General features: G+C 47.0%; 1 protein-coding gene across 1 annotated transcript in view; it reads right to left on the bottom strand.

Annotated features, from left to right (window-relative positions):
• LOC122363467 (adhesion G protein-coupled receptor L3-like) overlaps positions 1–22,745 on the bottom strand; it is a 31,265-nt gene that overhangs the window by 6,000 nt on the left and 2,520 nt on the right. The window contains exons 2-11 of the mRNA XM_043332762.1: positions 20,291–20,390; positions 19,259–19,884; positions 18,672–18,873; positions 17,789–18,457; positions 4,725–4,964; positions 4,197–4,381; positions 3,762–3,936; positions 2,801–3,002; positions 2,342–2,461; positions 1,786–1,999 (exon numbers count right to left, since the gene is read on the bottom strand). Of these exons, the coding sequence (XP_043188697.1) occupies positions 1,786–1,999; positions 2,342–2,461; positions 2,801–3,002; positions 3,762–3,936; positions 4,197–4,381; positions 4,725–4,964; positions 17,789–18,457; positions 18,672–18,873; positions 19,259–19,884; positions 20,291–20,390 (2,733 nt within the window). The remainder of the gene's footprint in view (positions 1–1,785; positions 2,000–2,341; positions 2,462–2,800; positions 3,003–3,761; positions 3,937–4,196; positions 4,382–4,724; positions 4,965–17,788; positions 18,458–18,671; positions 18,874–19,258; positions 19,885–20,290; positions 20,391–22,745) is intronic.

The following is a 22,745-nucleotide window of genomic DNA, read 5'->3' as shown; positions in this document are numbered from 1 at the left end:
TCGATCCCTCCTTTGAGCTACTGCATCGGGATATTGCTTTTGAACTGGCTCTAGCAAGCGGTCGGTTCAACTGTTGTCGTTGCAGGGAAATCAGTCCGTCTTTGAGAACAGGGTGAGTATAGTGCACACTTCATCCGTGATGTAGGGAGCGGGAAAGCTATAGGTAATAGAAATTGTTATGTTCGTTGTGGTTGTACGGCATGTGAATTACACTCGTGCTGTCGCATGTTTGATCAGTTATCATGGACAGAAGATGTTTGGTCTCATTGTCAAGTGTCGTTAATGGTTGCATTGTAGGTTTGAAACCTGAATTACCAGGCATAGGTACGATGTGAAATGTCAGATGTGGATTATTTCTTAGTGATTTTTAGTGTGTCCCAGACTTTGATTAATAACCTCTTGGTCATTTTCAGATGCTCTCTTCGCACAGTGGTGAACCGCCCGACCAGATGCCAGCCGTCTAGTTTCGCGGTGGCTCTCTGAAGCTCGTGACGGCAGACGGACACACTGTCCGCAGAGGAGCCGACACGAACAAGGCGCAGGCGTGCTATAATGACTGTGAACACCGGAAGTGAGTCCGCTGTGCCAGCGCCTTGCAGCGGCGCTAAGATGATGGCCGACGCCACGAATGTGCTGGCCAGGCTGTGAATTTGTGAAAATTTGACTTGTGTGCAACCAGTAAATTTGTGAATATATTTCAGTGTCCAATGTAATTCATTTTGTCGTGCAGGCATTATAAAGGTTGAGTTGGAGAATAATGAAGAGGCGAGGGGGTTGCGGTGGCGCAAGCAAAGTGGTCACATCTGCATAACAGCAATCTGCGGTTATAAGACTGCGGTTAATATGTCAGATGCCTGCGGTATTCCCAAACCGGCCGTGCGGGCCGAGTTGGGACATCCCGATCGGGATCGGAGTTCATCGCTTGTTAAAATGCCATAAGGCGGTCCGGATGCGTGCGGGATTTCCGAACCGGTTGTACGGGGAGATTTGGGGAATCCCGATCGGGATCGGAGTTCAGCGCTTGTTAAAACGTCATAAGGCGGTCCGGATACGTGCGGGATCTCCCAATCGGCCCTGCGGGGTAGGTTGGGATATCCGGACCGTTCCAGCCCGTACAAAGTGTCTCATTTCCCAATGCCGTCCCACTCCGGTCCCGATCGGGGTGGTGCGGGCTGAGTCCGAAAATCCCGATCGGGAACGGAGTGGGATTGCTGGCTGGGCATTAGGGTGGGTGTCAAGGTCACCTGAAGGTCAGGACAGGTCATTGGCCTTTGGTGACCTCGGTTCACTTTTTCGAGTTTTACATGTTTCTAGGCTAGTTTTGGAGCTGAATTCGAATTTAGCAACCATTTGAACGTTTACGAAGTAGTTTTGGTGACTTCGTAACATGTTACGAAGCTGTCAGAGGCGGTTGACACGTACCTACTACGAATACCCGTCACGACGCCTACTGGTTGACCTGACCTGACCTGACCCGACCTGGTCCAAATGCTTAAAGACATCATCTGTGATCAAAACTACCATGATATTCGTGATCAGCACCCCGAAAAACCCCTTAGCAGCCACACTTCACGACTTTCTAACAGGTCCCGATTTTCCCGACTTTGGGTCATTGACCTGACCTGGAAGGTCAACCAATGACCTAGGACCAATTGGGTATCATTGGCTTCCTCTCGTCACGGGCAACACGCTCGTTTTTTCCGCGAAGCTCTAGCTCGATCAGGGGCCAAACGGCAAGGGGGGTCCAACCGACCTCCGCACACAAAAACACGCTAATCCACTGACCGACGAGCAGGATGAACTCGGCGGCGAACAGGCAGATGCAGAGGTTGCGGTGGATGGCGAGCCGCTGACTCATGATGGCCTGTCGGTAGCCGTCCAGTGAGGCGTCGCGGCGGAGAGCTGGGATGGCAGTGAACACCAGAAGGCAGGCAGCCAGGCAGAGCAGGCTCAGCACACAACCGAGGGTGGTCAGCCAGCCCAGCACCAGGTCCAGCGGCTGACAGAGACATTCAGGCGGCCTCAGCGCGCTTTGCTCTTGTGAAAACATGTGGACATAGCCTTGCGGTACTATGCAAAGTCTAAATCTCATTTACTCACCATTTAGCTGTAAATGGGTCCAAGTGGATATGTTTCTTTTAAAAGTTAAAACATTCTATGTTTTGTTCTTCATTTCCTTCAATGGATTGAAGAAGACGGCAATGGCAATGGCGGTTATTGTTATCGAAATCAAAATAACTACTTTTCCAAGCACGCCGTACCGTTTCCTACACTGCAACTGAACACTTTTTAGAGCCCCAGTCGCCTGAAATCTGTTCTGTGTCTGTCGGCCGCCGCTTACCGATCCCTCCTGGATGATGCCGTTGATGTCCATCAGGGTGGCAAAGCTGGTCAGGTGGTCGCAGAAACACTCCACGCTGTCATTGGTCACCGCACCCACTCGGCACCCATTGTCCGACCACTGAGATAAGAACACACAGTTGTACGAATGGGCGTAGCGATTAATTAAAAACTAAAATGACAAACACTCTGGATGATATGCAAAGACGCATAAACTATGGTTTACTGGCAAGACTGTTTCAATGCTTTAATACCTATCTCCTCACCAATGAAGAGAAAAGAAGCGGTGAACCAGCTCTAAGATGATGTCGTTGTCATAATCTTACTAAATCATTTAGCTACGCTCAATATTCAAGACATTCAATGTACAAAGCTATGCTTATAAAACGTTTTATCTGTAACTACATACATACCAGATTAGGCTGAAATTTATCACATCATTGTAAAATGTAGAGCTCACCCGGCTGATGGAGTTGTTCCAGAACACACACTGCACGTTGGAGAGGTTGAACTGTCTCGCCGAGAGCCGAGTTTGAAACCGGAGTGTGACACTCGAGGTATTAAACTCCACCGAGACGTTATCGACACTCGCGCTGATCATCGGAGAGTTGACAAACTCGGGAAACTCCAAGTTCTCCTGGGCATACCATTGGTCTGACGTTCTGAGAAACAAAAGTCATTGGTGTCGACAGCTGTTTAGGTACGGGTAAACCCGCGTATTTCGCTTGGGAATTATGTACTACAGGGCGTTGCAGGTAAATCCGACACTTGGAAAAAACGTGTTTATTCGAGTGCTTTGCTCACGATGAAAAGTTTGGGCAGTATGTTACATCTCTATGATCAATTGCCTCCCCCAAAACACAACTAACGAATTTTTCTTCAGCAACGAACGTCTTCCAGCAAGACTCCGCCCCGGCGCACAAGGCCAGGACGACGCAGGCGTGGCTGCTCAACAACGTCCCTCACCACTGGTCGCCGGACTTGTGGCCGCCCTCCTCACCTGACTGCAACCCCCTCGATTATTTCTTCTGGGGCGTGATCGAGGCCAAGACCAACAAGCACGCACACAATACCGTCGACTCTCTCAAGGCCGCCATCGTGGCAGAGTTCGCCGCCGTACGGACAAGGACACGGTCGCCAAGGCGTGCGAATCATTTCGCCCTCGGCTTGAGATGGTCGTCGCCGCCGACGGCGGTTACATCGAGTAGAAGTGCAGCATATGACTCGAACTGGTGCTGAATAAAATGCCAGGCCTGTGTGTGCAATATTCATGCTTTCATTGCCGATTTCGTATTTTGCCTCTCAAGTGTCGGATTTATCTGCAACACCCCTTGTTTGATTGAATCTTATAAATGTGCTGTAACTTGATGACACATAAAGAATATGTTGCCGGCACTATCACATCCCCCAGGCTTCCTGACCTGCACTCCTGACTCTGAAGCAGGCAGTCCATGTTGCCGTACTCGACGAAGACGATGGTGGTGTTGCCGCTATCGTTGAACCTGCCGACCTCGTCTGGCAGCGTCACAGTGGACCCTTGCTGTGTGCGGTACTCGAGGTTACCTTCCAGTGATGTATACCGACCCGTGCGCACACCTGCCGAAGACGTCACGCCGCTTATGTAAATGCGTTTAAAATCGTTGTCAAAATCGGGACCATGCCAAAACCTCTCTGTGCTAAATTGTGTGCCTAGGCTGCCATTCTGCTTGAATAGCATTATAATGCTGGTGCAACTTGTAACTCAAATACTAGACGTCAATGCCAATGCCATGTCGTATTATAATCCCGTAAAATTGTGCCTTTACTCGCTAAATAAACATATGAAGCAAGCCTAGTTACGTTCACAGAACACTCACGGATTGTGTCGTAGTTAAAGTCTGCGTGTGTGTCGTTGAGATAGGGCGCCAGCAGGTAGGCCGACTGTTCCACATTGGTCTGTAGCGTCGAGGAGGTGAGCGATCGGTTGGCGCGAGGCATCGAGTGCCACGACTCTTCCTGTCGGGTCAGCTCGCCCACCAAATAGGTGATATTGTTTACATACCTGGAATAGACCAAGGAGCCAAGAATAAGGAACCATGGGCACGTCAACTATATCTCAAATGTTCCTTTTAGACGGTCAATTACACTTTTGTATTGTGCGAATGGATTTACAGTGACAACGCCGAACGCGATATAGTGTAAGTGCAGCAATGCCTGACCAGCGGTCTAACAGTGCTGCGCAATGGTACGGCTCTCGCGAGATTAAGCGGTATAGGTTTGGCACTTTTACATTTCCGGTTATATCTCAGAAACTAATAGCTTGTGAACCAACAAGTCGATCGCATCTTCAACACTTAAAAGCTTAAGTCGACGAATGCTGCTGCCGCCGCCGGATCGTTACGTACTGGCTCACGACCTCCTTGTCCTGGTCGGCCTGTCCGCTGAGCTGGGCCTGCTGAGCGGACACCATCTGTGGCAGCAGCTGCACAGAGTTGATGACGTCACCCGACGTCAGCGGCTTGTTCTGTGACGTCTGCTCAGTGACGTTGGAAGCCAGGTCGGAGACGATGTCCGAGACGGGCTCGGTTCCGTTGTCCAGACGGTTTTTGGCGTCATCGGTGTTTATTTTTTCCGAATGACATCCTCTGTCGGGGAGAATCCTCTTTCGGTCAAGTTTTAACTTCAATAGTTTTCGCTCACCGGCCAATGGCTTTGCATACTTGTGCAGTGGGAACTAAGTAGGCCAGCATATGCTCTGTCATATGCTCGTCTGATATGTTCAAACGATTGTTACCTATCAAAATTATTTATGATTCCACGTTCCCTGTGACGTTGGCGATAAGGCCAACTGCACTTGAAATGTTATGATGGATTTACATTCTTCCGTTATGAGGTGGCAGTGTTTTCCCGCGCCGGGCCTGGGACGGGGGTGTTTGAACACCCCCTCCCCCCACTGAGGTTTTTCGCAGGTATCTAAAAAACGGCGGCGCGGAGCGCCACCGTTTTTGGCACACCTGTTTGTGCATCTTTTCCGCACAAGTTGTGAAAATTCCAGACCCAGGTCGCCTTAGGTCAGGTCACCAGGTCACGCCAAGTGACCTCACCTCAGAAAAAATAAAAGAATGCTCGTCATAGCTACACCGATTGATCGATTGCCTTGAAGCTTTCAGAGATTGATTAGAGCAGCCAGGGGTGTCGTTTTCCGAAAATGATTGGTAGTGCCCAAAGGCGGCGGCTTGCCATATATGACGGGGCTTACAAGGTAGGGTACCCCCAAATCTGCCTTTCTCATCGGATTTCGGCCACTTATTTTTCGCCCTGGTCATTGACAAGACTAACCGAAATCTAAAAAAAAAAAACACAAAAAAATTGGAAATCTGGGTCCACACCGGACGCCATGCACAAAACGTGCAGTTATATAGGCAATAGTGTCGGAGGAATGCACGCCATTCTGAAAGAGGCCCACATCGACTTAAAAGGACGGCTGTGCTGAAAGGGGACAGGAACAGCTTTGAGGGCCCAAGCCGACTAAAAAAGACGGCTGCGGGGCCAGGAACGGTTTTGAAGACCCACGCCAATTGAAGGGTTCGACAACTAACGAGGACTGGAAACACAACGATAGAAAGACCTGCTTGCCAAAATAAAAGGATGACAGTACGAGGGGCGTTCAGAAAGCTACGGGCCCGACCATGAAGGAGCAGAGAGATACAGCATCGACTCATTAGACCAAAAAGTTCATTTATTCAAATAAACACCGTTAAGACAAACACATTTCGCGCAGCGCTTCGCGAGAGCCCTCAAGGCCTCCATAACCAAGTGGGTTTTGGACCCATCCTGCACGTCCAAGACGGCTGATTTCGTCTCCCTGCTGTTAGCGAGGTTGCCGCTGCTAATTTTCTTATGTTGGGGAAGAGGTGGCAACCACTAACCAGAGTGTGCAAGGTTCGGAGAGAAAAAAGTGGATGCGACAACAACTCGAAGCTCATCGCTTCACTGTTCGTCATCCCGCCCATGTACGCAGGTGCGTGGTCGCGGATCAGGTGCACACTTTACGTCAGCTTCCCTATAGCCTCTCCTCGATGTTTATCGAATGGACGCACATCATCAATTGTGTGCCCCTGTTTTGGAAAGTTGACGAGCGAAGGGGGGGGGGGTCGCATCGACCCCTCCCCCTGCCAGGCCTTGTTATGAAAAATGCCCAGGGCGAGGGTTAACGCTTGGTGCCTTTTCTGCACTAACTACTATGAAACGAATCACTGCTCTCTTCTGGGCGTCGCCCATCCTATCCGAAATGGCGAACTATGCTACGAATAGAAGCCCGAATCAATCACAGAAGAGACTTAATTAATGGCCACTTACTTAATTTGCGTAAGTGGACATCCCAATAACACATCATTTAACACACCGCCTTGCAGGCCAAAATTCCAACTCCTTCATTGTTCGGCCCGAAACTTTTTGAACGCCCCTGGCCCCCTCGTAGTTACGAGCTTCAGTTTTCGGGGTCTGATGCGGTAATGACCTGGCGTTGAACCCTGGGGAATCAGGCTGCATCACCCACTCAAATCAATATACCTATGGCCTAATCTGGAGCACCGCGGCACCTTCCGAAGTCGGTGTAGGGCCTCCAGCGGCTGGTGTGGAGACGGATCGGGGTCTATTAGGGGCGGTCGCGTGGTATGCGGGACTCAGAGGCAGTTATGGACCTCTATAACCAATTGCGTTTTCGAGCCTCTTAAAATCCATTAAGGACCGGAGTCCTAGACACGTGAAACCTCATTGTCAGCTACATGCACCTACTGTGGCTAGAACCTTATTTATGTACTTGCATATGTGCTTATTTAATATTTGCTTATCTGTTTATTTTGATTTTTTATCAACTGATAAGTGACAAAAGATTGGTAGGGCTCAGCGAACATTGGTAGGGCCCAAATAAACATTGCTAAGGCTCGGGCCCTACCAGGCCTATACAAAACGACGCCCCTGACTATTGTGAAACTTGGTAGGTAGGTAGGTAGGTAGGTACCACATAACTTGAAATTACTTGACGTAATGACATGATGTGGAAAGTGAAAATGATACCTAGGTATTGATGGAAATTTATGGACTTAGGTACGCTACAAGAAGATTGAATTGGTCAACCAATTCAAATTCAATCTACTTGTGGAGTAAGTCTATAGATTTTCATTAGCGTCGCCACGGGGGGGGGGCAAGCGGGGCAGCTTGCCCCCCCCCCAACCTCGGACCGGGCACCCCCTGAGACCGATACATATCCGATGAGATTTTGGAGTCGGGAAAAAATGGGGGTACCTTTCTGAGAATGCCTGTGAGGTCAGACTCGGTTGGAGCGTGCAGTTCAAACCAGAGTCGGAGTTGCAGTCGCCAAAATCTTCATGACTTGGACTCTTAACTCGAAAATGTAAATGCTGTGATTCATTCCCTGTTCCTATTTGGTTCTTTATTACATTTTATGGCTGACTTTCATAAGTTTTGGAGTGCTGACACATAATTTTCGTTCAAAGCGTGACACGAAATATTCGGGGCCTTTCTCAACTCTCGTCAAATGTCTGCGACAGGCTCAAGTACCGTTCAAGTGCGCTTGCTTTTCACACAGGCTCCTAAGGAGCTCCACTGAGCTCTAAGAAGCTTTCAGAGGGCCCAAACCAGCCTCTGAGAGTCCCACTGGTGTACATGTTCTCTGAGGGCCCATACAGGGATCTTTGAAGACCTTATACATACGTAGACCTCTGAAGGGCCACACGAATCTTTGAGGATGCCTTCGAAAATTTATGACAACCATAACTGGCTTCTGATAGTTTAGCCGAACTTTTCAGGCGACAGACTTTGCTAACCCCAAGCCGGCATCTGAGGGGTCACAACTCACGTGTCCCTCCTAGGGCCGCAACACATGCTTCAGTATGTTTCTACGTAGGGTCCTTAGGGATTCGACACAGACCCCGATGGTTCACACTGTTATCCGAGGGCTCCAGGGTCACCCTGGGCCTATAGTCTCTTAGCGCCCGCCGCCCACATTGGCTTCTGAGGGCCCAACCTTGGGCTCGGAAAGCCCTAAAGCACCACATACACGTAAATATTTGGGGTGACCCACACCGATCTCCAGGATCCTAAGCAGGCTTCTGAGAGCCCACACTGACCCTGAGTGACCTGAAATGGCCTAGAAGTCCCAAGCCTATCTCTAAGGGATCCCTTGCCGCTATTCCGTTCGTAACTTTTGGTTCCGTTAAATATTTTTTGTTTCCCTTCCCGTGTAAATTTACACGAAAAACGAGAAACTTTTTGTTTACACTCGAGTGAACAAAACACTTCCTCTCACTGGAGCAAAGATAAATTACATCCGATTCACACTTCCGACATTCACTCTCCGCCGAATGCCCAATCTAGCTACAATCGGCGGCTGGGATAAGCCCTGTGCATTTCATGTACCTCTGCATGTACTATTGGTCTCAAGATAAGGGTCCAGGCGACCTGTAGGTTTGATGCGGTGAATACCCCCGCCTTCGCCACACTCGCTTGGTGCTACGGAGCTCCGATCTCGCGACCGGTCACCTGTACTTGTAGACTGTGCCGCATGACATAGCAGTCGAGCGGGCCAGCGGAGCTTAGGCGGAAACTAGCGCCAAGTTTGACAGAGAAGGACGCTCGCCATTCCAGCGGGAGGGCCGCTCACCATTTTAACTCCATGTAGCGTCTCGCTAACAATGAAAGACAACACTGGACGACAATATAGGGTTCGGCAAAAGTTATGTCCACTACCTATGACAACACTTTCCTGTTCCTAATCGTGTCTACACCTGAGGGATGACGATTCAGGCTGCACTCCTGCATTGCACGGTCATTGGCCGCAAAATATGAGGTGACGAACGGGCCTCGGGTCACGGATCACCGAGCTACGGCCAGTTTCACAGAGATTGTCCACCTGAACGGCTGCGTCGCTACGTGAATGTCTGAAATTTCTATCAAGGGAGCTGAACCAGACTGTCGGCATGCTTCAGGCCGAAATGACACAGCGTGTCATTGCTGATTGGTTGGGACATCTGCCTGTTGTTTTTGTTTGCAAGTCTTAATTATAGACGAACTGTCTGCACAGTCCGGTGTTGGTGGGATAAGCATACGGCTGCTGGCAGTGTTGCTGATCGTTCCAGTTCGCCGGCAAGCGCCTACCATTTCAAACGTTACAGAAATCGCATTGAAAAAGGCGACCGGGAAGAGGGGCCAGTAGTTGGCGACAAAATTGGCCAAGCGGCTCGCGCTGAAGCGCTATCACATCTCCAAACAGGACCGTGAGACGCTATTGGAAGAGCTCTCCAAGGCTCATTACCTACCTTTGGCCCAATACTAAGCCAACGCATGGTCAATGACATGTTGACATGCATTTTCAATCAGGACGGCGCGCCAGCTCATCGCTCTGCCAAGGCCTAGCAGTGGTGCGAATTGAACGTGCCAGACTTCTGAAGGAAAGAGATGCTAGCCCGCTGCCCTCCGGACCTCATCCTGATCGACGAACTTCGGGCTGTCGTCCAGCAGGACCTGGACAAACAGAAGCCGGCGGCCAACCTCGGCGCCTTGTCGTTACAGCTCAAACGGGCATGGTAAAAAATCCAGCCGTTACTGCACAACCTAGCTGCCACATGCAAATTTGCGTTCGTATGTAAGTCCCTGTTCGTGGGGAATAAATTGAACGCTAAAGAGAATCGCTGTCCCCTATGTGGTAACTTAGAGAGAACATTTGTTTTTTAAGGATATCACTTATGCCGGACCATGTAGCTCACGCATGTTTCATTGCAGTTTCACCTTAGACTGCAAGACGTGGCAATTTGTTTAGGACATAGCAATTAATGTTGTCATGATCGGCATACCGTCGAGTACGTCACTATTTATATCATCTTAACGATTGCATATTTCAACCTTCATAACTTTTAATTTCCTACTGTTTCATATAATTTCATTTATGGCGCTGAACAATTGTTGAACAGTTCATTTCAATAACTGCATTGTTAAACCTCCGGTAGGGTTAACCATTAAACACTATGTTAGGTGTTACTCTAGCCCCGTTCGCTATGTGTTCGCTTTATAATTCTATCAAACGTGATATCATTCCAAGAAAGCACTAATAGTGTAGAGTGTAGAAGCGATTCCCACTGATGGGACTCGAAGCGATGCAGCTAGGTAATGCATAACGCTGATTGGCGAATTTCAGCTTGTAGACAAGACAAGGAAACGTTCTCAAAAATCAAATCCACACGTAACAAACATATTTCAAGAGTGCACGTATCTTGTTGTCGTTGTATCCGTTATTCCTCGTCGGACCTATCGGCTTTCTGAATACCGAGAGGGGTCTAGAGTGTGTGTGTGGTGGGGGGGGGGGGGGGCCGCCGCCGTTTCGCCCATTATTAAGCCAAAAGCCTTGCAAACAAAAACAACACCCAGCGATTCACAATCAAGTTAAAAGTGTCAGATCAACATGTGACCTCTGAGGTCAGGTCACGTGCACAAGTGCAGGGTGTTCATTAGCGAATGACGTAAAGTAAGCCCCCGCTGGAGCCCCAAATGATCGCCGGCCATCGTGCAGACGAAACCTTCGACGACTCACGGCAGCGTTCAGTTCATCAAGGGTCTTGGACTCTTGAGTTCGCTCCGCAATTTGAGTTGCTTGAGGTTAAACGGTGAAGTCCAAGCAGGAAAAATCCAGACTGCAGAGCGACCAGGGGTGCTGGGATCTTGTTCAGTTGCTCGAAGGTGAAGAGAGTCTAGCAATTCTTCAGTAATCTGTCCAGTATTCACGTTCGCAATGGCTTAAGAAACCTTGGAAGGCATTTTTAAATATAACATTATGGACAATCCTCCACAAGAAGAAACTGAACTGGAAATATTATCGTCCGATCCTAATTACCGTCATCTCCCCTGGGAAGCGTGCACCTTTTGGCTCACGGCTCAGTGAAGCGGAAGAATAGTTCGAAAGGGTGATATTGAGTGACGAAAAGTGACTCGCGCTACAGCAAGCGCCCGCAAGAATAATACAGGCTCCTTCGCCGAAGAATCCACAAAGGTTGATTCCATACAAGGATGTGCACGGAGCGAAGGTCTTGGCCGAGGTCTGCCGCACGGAGAAGCAAGATTTCTTCGAGCGACACAACTGATTTCTGTTTGTGCTATGTAAAATGTCTAAGATTTATCATTCCAACGGTGAGCTGTTTATGTAATATTTATCCCGCACCGAAGACAGTGTTTACAATTGCTTCACGTGCAAAGAGAGAAAATTAAGAGATGTCGTTTAACTGATGTGTTAAACGTCTAGTGACGATTAACAAATTGTTAAACGTCTAGTAGACATTTTTTTCCATTTGACTGTCTCGTTATTTTCACCAGTATGCGCAGGGAAACGCAATGAAACATCATTTTCTTTTTCTTTTTTATTTGTATTGGCGACTTGAGCTTCAATGAACCTGTCAATTCCTGACCGAGCACATTGTCTGGACCGTTTTTCAAAGCTTTATTGTATTTGTATTATTGTATTGCTGTTTACATTTCAGAGCGATCCACATACAAAGTGCGTGGCGATTACTGCTCAGTCTGCTTCTCTTTGTCTCTGGCTCTGCTGAAAGGTGTCGTATTTTTAAATACAATGTATTTTTTACCTTTAAGTGCCCGAAAGGAATCAGCGGTACGGGATAAGATTATTAAACCGCTCGTAGGTAGAAAAATCATTTAAACGTCTCGCCTATCGGCTCGACGCTTAAAAGATTTGTTCTACCTACTCGCGATTTATCATATAGTCTTACGCCTCTGGCGGGGCTGACTTTATGTCATCTTTTATTTATGACCCTGTTATTTAGAGGATAGCGCGTGGATGTTTAAATGCGATTATCCCGCACCGTAGACAGTGTTTACAATTGCTTCACGTGCAAAGAGATAAAATTATCAGGTGTCGTGTAACTGATTTTTTTAACGTCTAGACGATTAACAAACTGTTAAATGTCTAGTAGACATTTCGTCTAGTCTGAAATATGTCGTATTTTTATATAAAACGTATTATTCTAAGCCACACTTCGGAGTCGATCGATCGTTGTGTATTCGGAAAAAAAAAACTTTTTTTAACGAATACACTACGATCGATTGACTCCGAAGTGTGGCTTAGAATAATTATTAATGCGAATCTAAAGCATTTTCTTTAAATAAAATGTATTCTTTAGCCCGAAAGATATCGGCGGTACGGGATAACATTAATTAACCGCTCGTAGGTAGAAAAATATTTTAAACGTCTCGCCTAACCACTCGACAATATTTGTTCTATCTACTCGCGGTTTAATAGATAACCACCTTGTATTTCAGTTGGAACGGTAATTATATATATATTAAACCGCGAGTAGGTAGAACAAATTGTTTAAGCGTCGAGCCGATAGGCGAGACGTTTAAAATATTTTTCTACCTACGAGTGGTTTAATAATTTTATCCCGTACCACCGGCATCTTTCGGTCACTTAAGTTAAAATACATTTAATGTAAAAAATACGGCATATTTCAGGCTAGACGAGATGTCTACTAGACGTTTAATAAATCAGGTAAACGACATCTGACAATTTTCTCTCTTTGCACATGAAGCAATTGTAAACGCTGTTCACGGTGCGGGATAATGACAAAAAACTCAAATATCTATGTGACGTCGCTTATGACGTTGCATATGGTTCACAACGCAAAAGTTGAGCATCGATCTTGCAAGGAGTGAAGCGACACGAGCACGACTTCATGTGCAAACGATAGTCTTAAATCATTTATTTTGTCATCAACATAAATTTTAATATTTCCCTTGTTGAATTATGATGGTGAGGGAGGTCACGTCATTGACCTAGCTTTACGTAAACTTCTAGAAATTACGAGACATAAAAGTTGCAAGGTCTCGGAAGAATATGAAGTCCTGTGAGTTTTTTTTTATCTGCAGAAGTTGACCTAGCAATGGCGGAGTTGCCAAGCCGCAATATTTTGGGACCGAGTGAAGTCTTTTATGACGTCATAGGTCAGTGACTCGACAAGAACTGAAAATGTAATTGGTCGTTGGTGTCACCAGAGAATCGGCTTGAATCAAGTCAGGTGTGCTATTTTCAGCTTTCAGGTTTCCTTGTTGAGAGCAATCGCAAGAAGTTTGGGGTAGGTAACACCCGTCACCCTCATCTATGGAAAGTTATGCTTTTGCGGAGCGACCTTCAAAGCTAGTGCGCCCCATGCACTGTCGTGTTTTCAGCTTGCTGTCGGTTTTCCAATATATGGAAGCCAGTTATAGGCGTCGCTTAGTCTCTCATTGGTCAATCGCACACACCACGTGTGGTTCATCAACGACCAATGAGAAGATGAGAAACGGCAGCAAACTGACAGCATGCTGATTTTGGTGATCAAACAGCGCCCTGACCACACCCCTCCCATCTATCGCTGACATCCTGCTCGGTAACTCGTCTCCAGACGCGACTGAGCCAGGCCCTTCGACCGGTTACCGCCACCGGCATAATTCCGCCTGATTCCGACTGCACCGCTGGACACCACACTGCGGCGAGCGACCCCGCTGCACTGTAGGCCGGCAGCCTGAAAAAGCGCTAGAAATTCCCCCAAACTGACTGTCCGCAATATGAACAAAATAGGTATCATTTAATCCCAAATTGATCGAAGAATACGATTCCGATGCTAGTTTTGCCCTAAGGTCAAAATTGAGGTCGTCAGTTGTCACCAAACACAAGACAATTTAGACTCTCTATAGGCCACCACATTTACCGATTTTAATGATGAACTTTAGTGGTAATTTATTAGTTGACCAATCGTCGTTTTGAACAAAATTTCCTGTCAGACTAGTTCAGGGAACTGTTGCTCACTGTGCCAACATCATTCTGACATATTGCATCGCTTTTCTGCAAGATAAGCTAGCTGTTTGCAAGCAGCTGCAAGACGTAATTTAAAATCATATCCAATTTTTCAATTAGACTTTTATAAAAACGTTATTTCGAGCAGCTAAAAATGAACATTTCATACTAGCCTCTGATTACTCATCTTTTGTTCCATATAGGTGCTTTGCTGCTTTTCCCTGCTACTTTTCGAGATATGCGCCAGTAAACCACATGATGTAGGGGCAATTGTCACCTCGCCGCTCTACTGAAGGCCCGGCGCTCTTTAAAACGCTGGAAGTTGTGAAAAACAAATGCTGATAATCTAAATGAAATATATGTCCCTGAACTCAGAATTGATCAACGCACACAATGCTGTCAACATTTCTGGGCCAAACTAAAAAATTCAGTCATTATTAACCCCTAAACACAAGTCAGTGATAATCAACAACAACTTGCTCTTTAGTTAGACTTTTTGAGAAATGTTATTTCGAGCCGTTAAAAATGGTCATGCCATACAAACCACCAATCATCTTTCTGTCATGCCCTACTCGCCATTTTTGCTAATGCCTGCTACTCTTCGAGGTCACGTGACCTCACCATTAAAAGTGAATGGGGAAATAAGGAAACTGTTGTTTTTGCGCATGGAATGATTTCAAACTATCTCAAGCACACGGAATCGTGATTTCGTGCACTCCTTGCAAGATCCGATGCTTTACTTTTGCATTTTTGACCTTCCGTGACGTCATTTATGACGTCACACCGGTCATATGAGTTTCTCGTCAATAACTCATGATCAAATTGAGCCAGCGACTCGGGAAAGCCACCAATGGACTCGGGAAGACCTCCCAAATCGAATGATATGCGATACGACCTCCTTCGATTAAGTTCGTGGCCTGATGGGCTCTGAACTGACCTTGACTCGAGGTCAATACCTTAAATTGACCTCACCCGAACAAAAAGTATACCATTCGACGCGCCTGAGCCAGACGAACACGATGGTGCCAAAATCGCTGCTCTGCGGCCATTTTTTGCGAAATTATTTGCCAAAAACCAAACCCTACCTTGGGCTTTTTGACATCACCTCAGAGGTTACCGGTTGACCTGGAACCTTAAAATCGGGTATCAATCGTTCCGCCTTGAAACGGCGCACACGCTTGTTTTTTCCGCGAGGCTCTAGCTCCATTAGGGGCGAAACGGCAAAAAGGGGTCGTACCAACCCTCCCCCCTCGACCGGCCGAGGGGGTGGGGGGTCCGACAATAGGTCCGGCGAGGGTTAAGCAGCCCCACTTCGTTTTTAGCATGTTTGCTTGTCACTGAGATCAACAACTCAATCACAAATAATTTCTAGCACTTTTCCGGACCCCCGGCCCAGTGTGCGCTGTCAGACTCGGGCCGAACGCACCCCCTCCCCTACCCCAACTCCAGCTGTGGCGAGGGTGAGGGTATTCACCGCATCAAACCTACAGGCCGCCTGGACCCTTATCTTGAGACCAATAGTACCTCTGGTAAAACCTCTGCATGCATGCGAAAATGAAGGTTTTAGCAGGGTGATCCGATTAAACCCGTTCGACTCCCCCCTATACGGGCGAGGGTTACCCCCGAGTTGCTTCATCGCGATCGGCCGCTTTTTACGCGAGTTATTCGCAAAAAATCGATGAAGCGTTTTTCACCTCTTTCTGGGTGATGATCATGAGCGACGAGCGTCTGCACAGGGGCCCTCTGCAGTGCGTCGGCAGTTGCAGGCAGCAGCCACTGTAATTCCAACGGTCATTTTTGTCCAGAAATTTCAAGATTTCGAATTTTTCTGTAAAAAAAAGAATACCTGCCATAGCTAGAAGGAAATTTTTTTTATCACCATCGGATTCCTCGCACAATTGCGCGTCGAATGATATGTAAAACGAGTGCGTAACGACTGGGGAAAGGTAAGATTTAACACAAAAGTTAATTTTGCCCCCCCCCCCAACCGAAAATCTCTGGCGACGCCTATGTAGATTTTCATCAATAGTTAGTTACCACTTACCATTGAAGTTACTTGCTATCATGTTGAATTTAAACATAAGAACCTCATTCATTTTATTTGTATGACATGTTTGAATGCAATTTTCTCAATAAGTGAAGAAAAATGTTGGTAGTGCTCAACAACACATTGGTAGTGCTCAGCTGAACATTGGTAGTGCTCGGGCACTCCCAGGCCTATACAAAACGACGCCCCTGACTGAGCAGCATTAGCCGTTTTCACGACGGGCTTGTCGGCGAATACACCTGATTCGACCAAATCTGCACCTAATTTCTTTTACAGCAAATATCTTCATTTTATGAATTTATTTCAGTGTTTTAATCGATGATGCTCTACGATAATATGACAAAGCAGGCATATAAGCAGTTAGTGCAACCCTAGCTTATAGCTGCTAAGATACACACTGAACCTGATTTGACCAAATCTGCACCTGATCTGTACCAGATGTGCACCAAATGTGTACCAGATGGCCGTCGTGAAAACGGCTATTATCTATCAAATGTATAGTATATTTCAGAATTTTGATATCGATGACCTATAAAGGTAAGGTCAATTTTGCGGCCTCTCCATTATAAGTCAATGGGGGAAAATTGAAAAGCGTCTGTTTTGCACGAACGCTATTCTAGGCTCTCAAACATCGAGATGTAGGTAAGATTGACACACTGAACCGGAAAATGGCATTTGTGACCCCTCGTTATGTCCCCGAGGTCATCTCAGGTCACGAACAGAATCTAGCAGTTTTTCGCTAATAACTTCTAATAGAGGCGTGCTAGAGCGCTTAAAACACCTTAGGTGTGTTCGGCTCGACGTTGCGGATCGACTGATATGCAACATGACCTTTTCCGGTCAGGTCATGACCTTGACCTGAGGTCAAATTTTCAAGTTGACCTTTCAAGGTCAAATTGTAGTTCATTCGACGCGTCTCGACGGGGGGAACACGATTCTGGCAAAAGTAATGTCATGGCTCTTTTGCGTCAAAAGTTATTGCCGAAAAAAACGCTTTTCGTAAAAACGACTATTTTTTGAGTTTTTGCCCTCTGGAGGCTAAACCGTTGACCTGAGGTCAAATATGAGAACGAATCTCAGAAAGGTCTGTAAAAGGGCTATCGAATGCACTTTCCGCGGCGCTGTAGCTCTATCGGTTCCCGAGAAGCCGTCGGCAGTTTCCAAAATGTTGAAATGGTCAACATTTTACCTTTGGTGACCTCTGGTGACCTGACATTTGACCTGACCCAAAAAATGACCGAAGTGTTTTCGTCCTTATTTTGGACTTTCTTTCGATTGCCGCTTACCGCGTATCGCTACGTGGCCCAGGAGCCGAGTTAGAAGGGGGTGTTCAGAGTTCAGTCACCCCCGGCCCGGCGCGGAATTTCAGAGCACCGGCCCGGCGCGGGTTATCAAGATTGCAAATATCATAAAGAAAACGATGCTTATCACAGTTGCACCTGCTGTTCTGAAACTGTAGGCACATCTTTTGGTTTTTCCCGTTCTGTTTCTTCCCTCAGCAAAATGAACCCATCGTGCAGTTATCAGAGCGGCACGGTCTGCCGAAAGCTGTTGATACTCACGAGAGGTCGGGGTACTGCGAGCTCCACTGTCCGTCCACGCCGCACATGTAGCTGGCAGAGCCCGTGTAGCCGGCGCCACACGGCTGGCTCACCGTTTTCCCGGGCTTCGTCTCGGGAAACGTCAGGTCGAACTGCTCGAATGTGACCTCCGGGCAGTTGGGAATGACCTGGCTGGGCCAGGGCGGCAGCGCGCACACAGTGTGTTTGTTGGCCGACCGCGAACAGGATGGCTCAGTCAGCGACACACAGGAGTCCACGTTGGCCGGGTACGCCTCAGAGGTGAGGTTCAACACCGGACGTGCCTCCGAAAGCGACTCGCCCATCGCCCACAGCTCGGTGATATTCCTGCCGGTGTCAGCGACTAGTTGACTGAGGAAGGTGGCGAACACGGAGCTGTGCACGTCCCAGAACATCTCGCCGCCCTGTCGGCGACACGCGGCGCGCTGGTCGTGCCAGCCGCCCGGTAAGCTGGTCACTGTGTAACAGGTGCGAGTGGACGGGTCGTAGGTGCCGTCCTGTCGGCACTCGGTGACGCTGTGGGTGGTGTCCTCCCGGTACCGCAGGTACAGCCACATCGGCAGCGAGTCGCCCTCGGCGAATAAGCACGAGTCCGGGCCGAGGTCCTTGAGAAAGGCGATACTCGGCTTGCACTCGGTTTTACCCTGGCACCTGCAAAGGAGGTTATGTGTTCTGCAGTTGCTTAGCCTCATAATCGTGAGGAAGCGCCAGATTATGTGCCCTTAAAGACATAAAGTACATAGTTTTGGAGCTTCCACACATCAGACCGGAGTGAAAATTTCAAAAAGCTATACATTTCCTATATAAAGATCACCCATGAAAAGTCGAATCGGAAAGCTATACGGATAGGTTTATAAGCACTAACCAATAGCGAAGTGTTGCCGCACCGGAGGGCACCAGGCACCCGTCCGAGTCATCCGGGGGCTTTACGTCGGGGGAGGGGCAGCCCTCCTGAGGATCGATGATATCCCACGGCAGCAGACCCAGCATGGCGAAATCCAGGATAAGCTGGTTGCCTTGTCCTCCGAGTTTCTGGTCCCGACAAAGCGTGTATTCTTGTTCGTTACCTATGGGCATGGGTAACGTTTGTTGTGCGCACGGCTCGGGCTCGATTCCCTGCATGTATGTGCGACACGGTTCTAGTAAGTGGTTCGTCTACTTCGATGACAGTTTTCTACTAATATTTCTGTGTTTTACTATCAATATGTCACTGAATTTGGTGACCTTGACCCTTGGAAACGGCAATTCTGATAACAAACATTAGATGTCTACCGATTACACTGCATTTATCATTTTCGGAGCATGTATCAGAAAGCTTGAAACTCATCTCAACTTCACCGAGTACATCCCTATGTCAAAATATTCACTTCAGTGTGCAAATCCCTCACTAAGCTCTAAACTCACAGTTCGGATCTGGCACAGCGACGCGGTGTCAATCCGCTGTGGACCCACCTTCGGTGCCGGCGCAGTTTTCGCCGTCATATCCCTGGCCGCAGTAACAGCTCTGGCCCGCCGCCTGCTGCGAGACCATCGGCGGCATGATCAAAGGTCGAGCCTCCGCCATCATGCTCTCGCCGTCGCTCTCATACACCAATTCGTCATCGTCATCTTCGTAGGAATAGTCTGTTGCACCCGCATCCAGCTCCCATACCTTCGGTGTCAGGAGACCGCGGATAATCTTGAGGATGCTTCCGTCCGACGAATGGGTGGACGTGGGGGCTGAGCGACGCCGGCGGCTCCTGCGGCGCCTTCTAATTCCCGAGAAATAAGACGGCGATGAAGAGTATGGGAAAGGTTCGTCAGAAGTGCTCGTCATTGCCTCAGTCGATGTGAAAGTTGTTGACTCTGACGTGGTTGGTGTTGTCGTGGACGTGGTTGGCTCTGTCGTGCTTCGCTCTGTCGTGCTCGGCTCTGTCGAGGTTGGTGCCTGTGTCGTGGTTGGTGCCTGTGTCGTGGTTGGTGCCTCTGTCGTGGTTGGCTCTGTCGAGGTGGGTGGATCTGTCGGTGCATTAGGTGTTGGTGTAGTAGTTTGCATCGTGCTGGTTGGATAAGTCGACGTAGTCGTAATAGGTGGTGGCCTGAAAAAGACAGCAAGAGAAATCAAACAACGAGAATTGATGCCTAAACAATGCCACACTTTTCACTTCGACCTTATTTTCTAATTCATTTTTAGATTATTACAAATATCATAATATACCTATCATCCTTTCCCAACGGTAGCATTCTGTCAACATTACGGGGATACGTGTCCCATTGTCCATGCAGACTTGTAGAAACAATTGTCCATATTTTCAGTGCATCTCGGTCACTTGGCCGAGATGCACTATTTATTTTCTTCAGAATTCTTTAGTCTGCTTCCGCTAGATCTATCTTTTAATTAAATCGTATGCGTAACATTACCAAGAATTAGCCCTCGTAATCGTCGTGCCTACCGGCTACTTTATTTTAGGTAATTGGCGTACTGGCCACAAAAGTTTTACTTACCAGTCATACGGTATACTGGTTTCCATGAGGTAACATTTACCATTATTTTTGCAAATATTTCGTTCACACAGGGTCGGCTGATTCGCACCATTTGCTGATCCTGCAGAAAAAGGCAACGACAGTACATAGACAACGTAGACAGACATAGACATAGACAAAGACAGTACTATACGTGGATGCGGTAAGAAAGACGATAAAGTTTTCATCTTTCCATACATTTCACTGAAGGATGTCAACTAAATGGTTTAAAGATTTTAGGTGAAATAAAACAATAATATTACAAATGCTAAATACTAGCAACTCCGTCATATTTTTCGCAAGCATCCAAACGTTCAGTTCAAGTAGCAATATAAACCCCGTTGTCGTATCACCTTTCAATTAAATCTCCCCAAACATTTGAATGGATCAAAACGATATTGAGCAGGCTCTGCGTTCATCTTCTGGACGAGCATAGCCTAAATTTTTGTTTTTTTGCTAGATCAGGTCACCGAGCTATGATATTATAAGCCAGGTCATGTTCGAACGAACTCGGCGACTGGGCCGAAGTGAGAAAGGTTTGCCGCCTACTAGCGTATGCTCTTACATTGCCAATTTGAGTTAATTGGTGTCTCAACCCGCGCCGGGCCAGGGTGGGGTGTTTAGACAACCCCTGAGGTTTTTCGCATATATCTAAATATATACCGGGTGGCCCCAAAAAAAAACGTTCCGAACTTTGGAGGCCTATATCTCAAATTCGAATGCAAATAACGAGCCAAAATTTCATCAAGTTTGCGTCACTTCTTTGCGCATTGGTATGCCAAATTATAACACTTTACCATCATTTTCAAGCCAGCAATCTTATGTTGAGTTAAGTAAGACGTTTTTGCTTTTTTTGCCGTGTGCCAAATATTCAAATACTAAGCCAAAATTGCGTTAATGGATGTCATTCGATTCAACACAAGTCCTGTTTCGAAGAGAAGGAGCGGCACGGTGCATGGGCTACTGCTGATCGCCCTCCCTTCAAGAAGATCAAATAGTAAATCGACCGAATAAGGAAAAAACTAGAGGGAATGTGTCACCCTGAGGCCTGAATCATCAATGAGGCTAGTTGCCAGTAGCAGTCATGGCTGCAGGCCGTGGTGCCGAGATGGAAGTGGCCCGTTCACTCACATTTTTAGCAAACATCTGAGCAAAAAAGTGATTTTTACATGGCATGTTAGAAACACAAACCGTTTAAAAAGTAATTGACCGAATAACAAAAAAATCACACCATTTGCTGAAAATATATGCCGCATTGACTATTGGAAGTTTCAATGTTGTATCTTTATCACTTTCTGACAAATATTGATTTAAAATTGGGAGCGTTTTTTTTTTCTGGGCCACCCGGTATATCGTTTATAAAATATCGTTTTTGGCACACCTGTTTATGCATCTTTTCTGCACATGTGAAAATTTCAGACCCAGGTCGCCCAAGGCGAATTCACCAGGTCACATCGAGTGACCTTATCACAGAAAAGGCTAGAATGTTCGCCATAGCTACATCGACTGAGCGATCACTTCGAAACTTTCAGCGATTGATAAGAGTAACAGTATGTATAAAACGTACCTTTCGGAATTTCAATATCTGTGACTTAAGGCCAAGACATTTTAGCACCCTTTCCATTATGGTATACCTATTACCTAAGTCAACGGCAGAAAATTGAAAGGCGTCTTTTATACTAGTAATTCGTATTCGTTTCGGGCTACACTGAGGTAAAAAATTGTTAGAAACCAAATATTTCGGCTTTATTGAGTAAAGGCGTCTTTGGTTTGAAATATGAAAATTTTTCATTTTCATATTTCAAACCAGTGAACAAGGCTACTCAATAAAGCCGAAATATTTGGTTTCTAACAATTTTTTACCTCAGTGTAGCCCGAAACGAATACGAATTACTATCATTTACCTGAGGAAGATTAAAAATGACACTTCGTCAATACCGTCTTTTATACATGAACATCCTTCTAAACACTGTCAAACAGGGCTTCAGAGTCGATTGATTTTAGGGTGACTCCGACTCTGACTCCGACTCCGGCTTCAAAAATCGACTCCCACTCCGACTCTAACTCCGACTCCGACTCCGGACGGTTCTATTAAAAACATATCATGATATTGAAGTTCATAATGGATATGTTTTTATCTTGCCTGAAACGATCCATTGTGGGTTCCAAGGCGTTGCGTTGCAAATATGCTAAAAATAACATGCAGAATTAAAAAGCAGGTCCTGGGGAATTCACCGTCTTCGCTTCTTTCGCTGAAAACGTTCGTCCAAAACTGCAAAATGACCTTTTTCGACAAAACCTAATTTCGAGCGCAGTATCGTCAACTAAACAGGTGCATTGCATGACGCTGAGCCATTGCAGCGTTAACTCCGACTCCGGAGTCGGAGTCGGTAAGATTTTGGCGACTCCGACTCCGACTCCAGGCAGAACTGTCGAC

This window comes from Amphibalanus amphitrite, unplaced genomic scaffold (genome assembly GCF_019059575.1).
Source record: "Amphibalanus amphitrite isolate SeventyFive unplaced genomic scaffold, NRLGWU_Aamphi_draft 000621F_arrow, whole genome shotgun sequence".
Classification (NCBI taxonomy): domain Eukaryota; kingdom Metazoa; phylum Arthropoda; class Thecostraca; order Balanomorpha; family Balanidae; genus Amphibalanus; species Amphibalanus amphitrite.
Note: the sequence above shows the minus strand (reverse complement) of the source record. Positions and strands in the feature narration are given on the sequence as shown.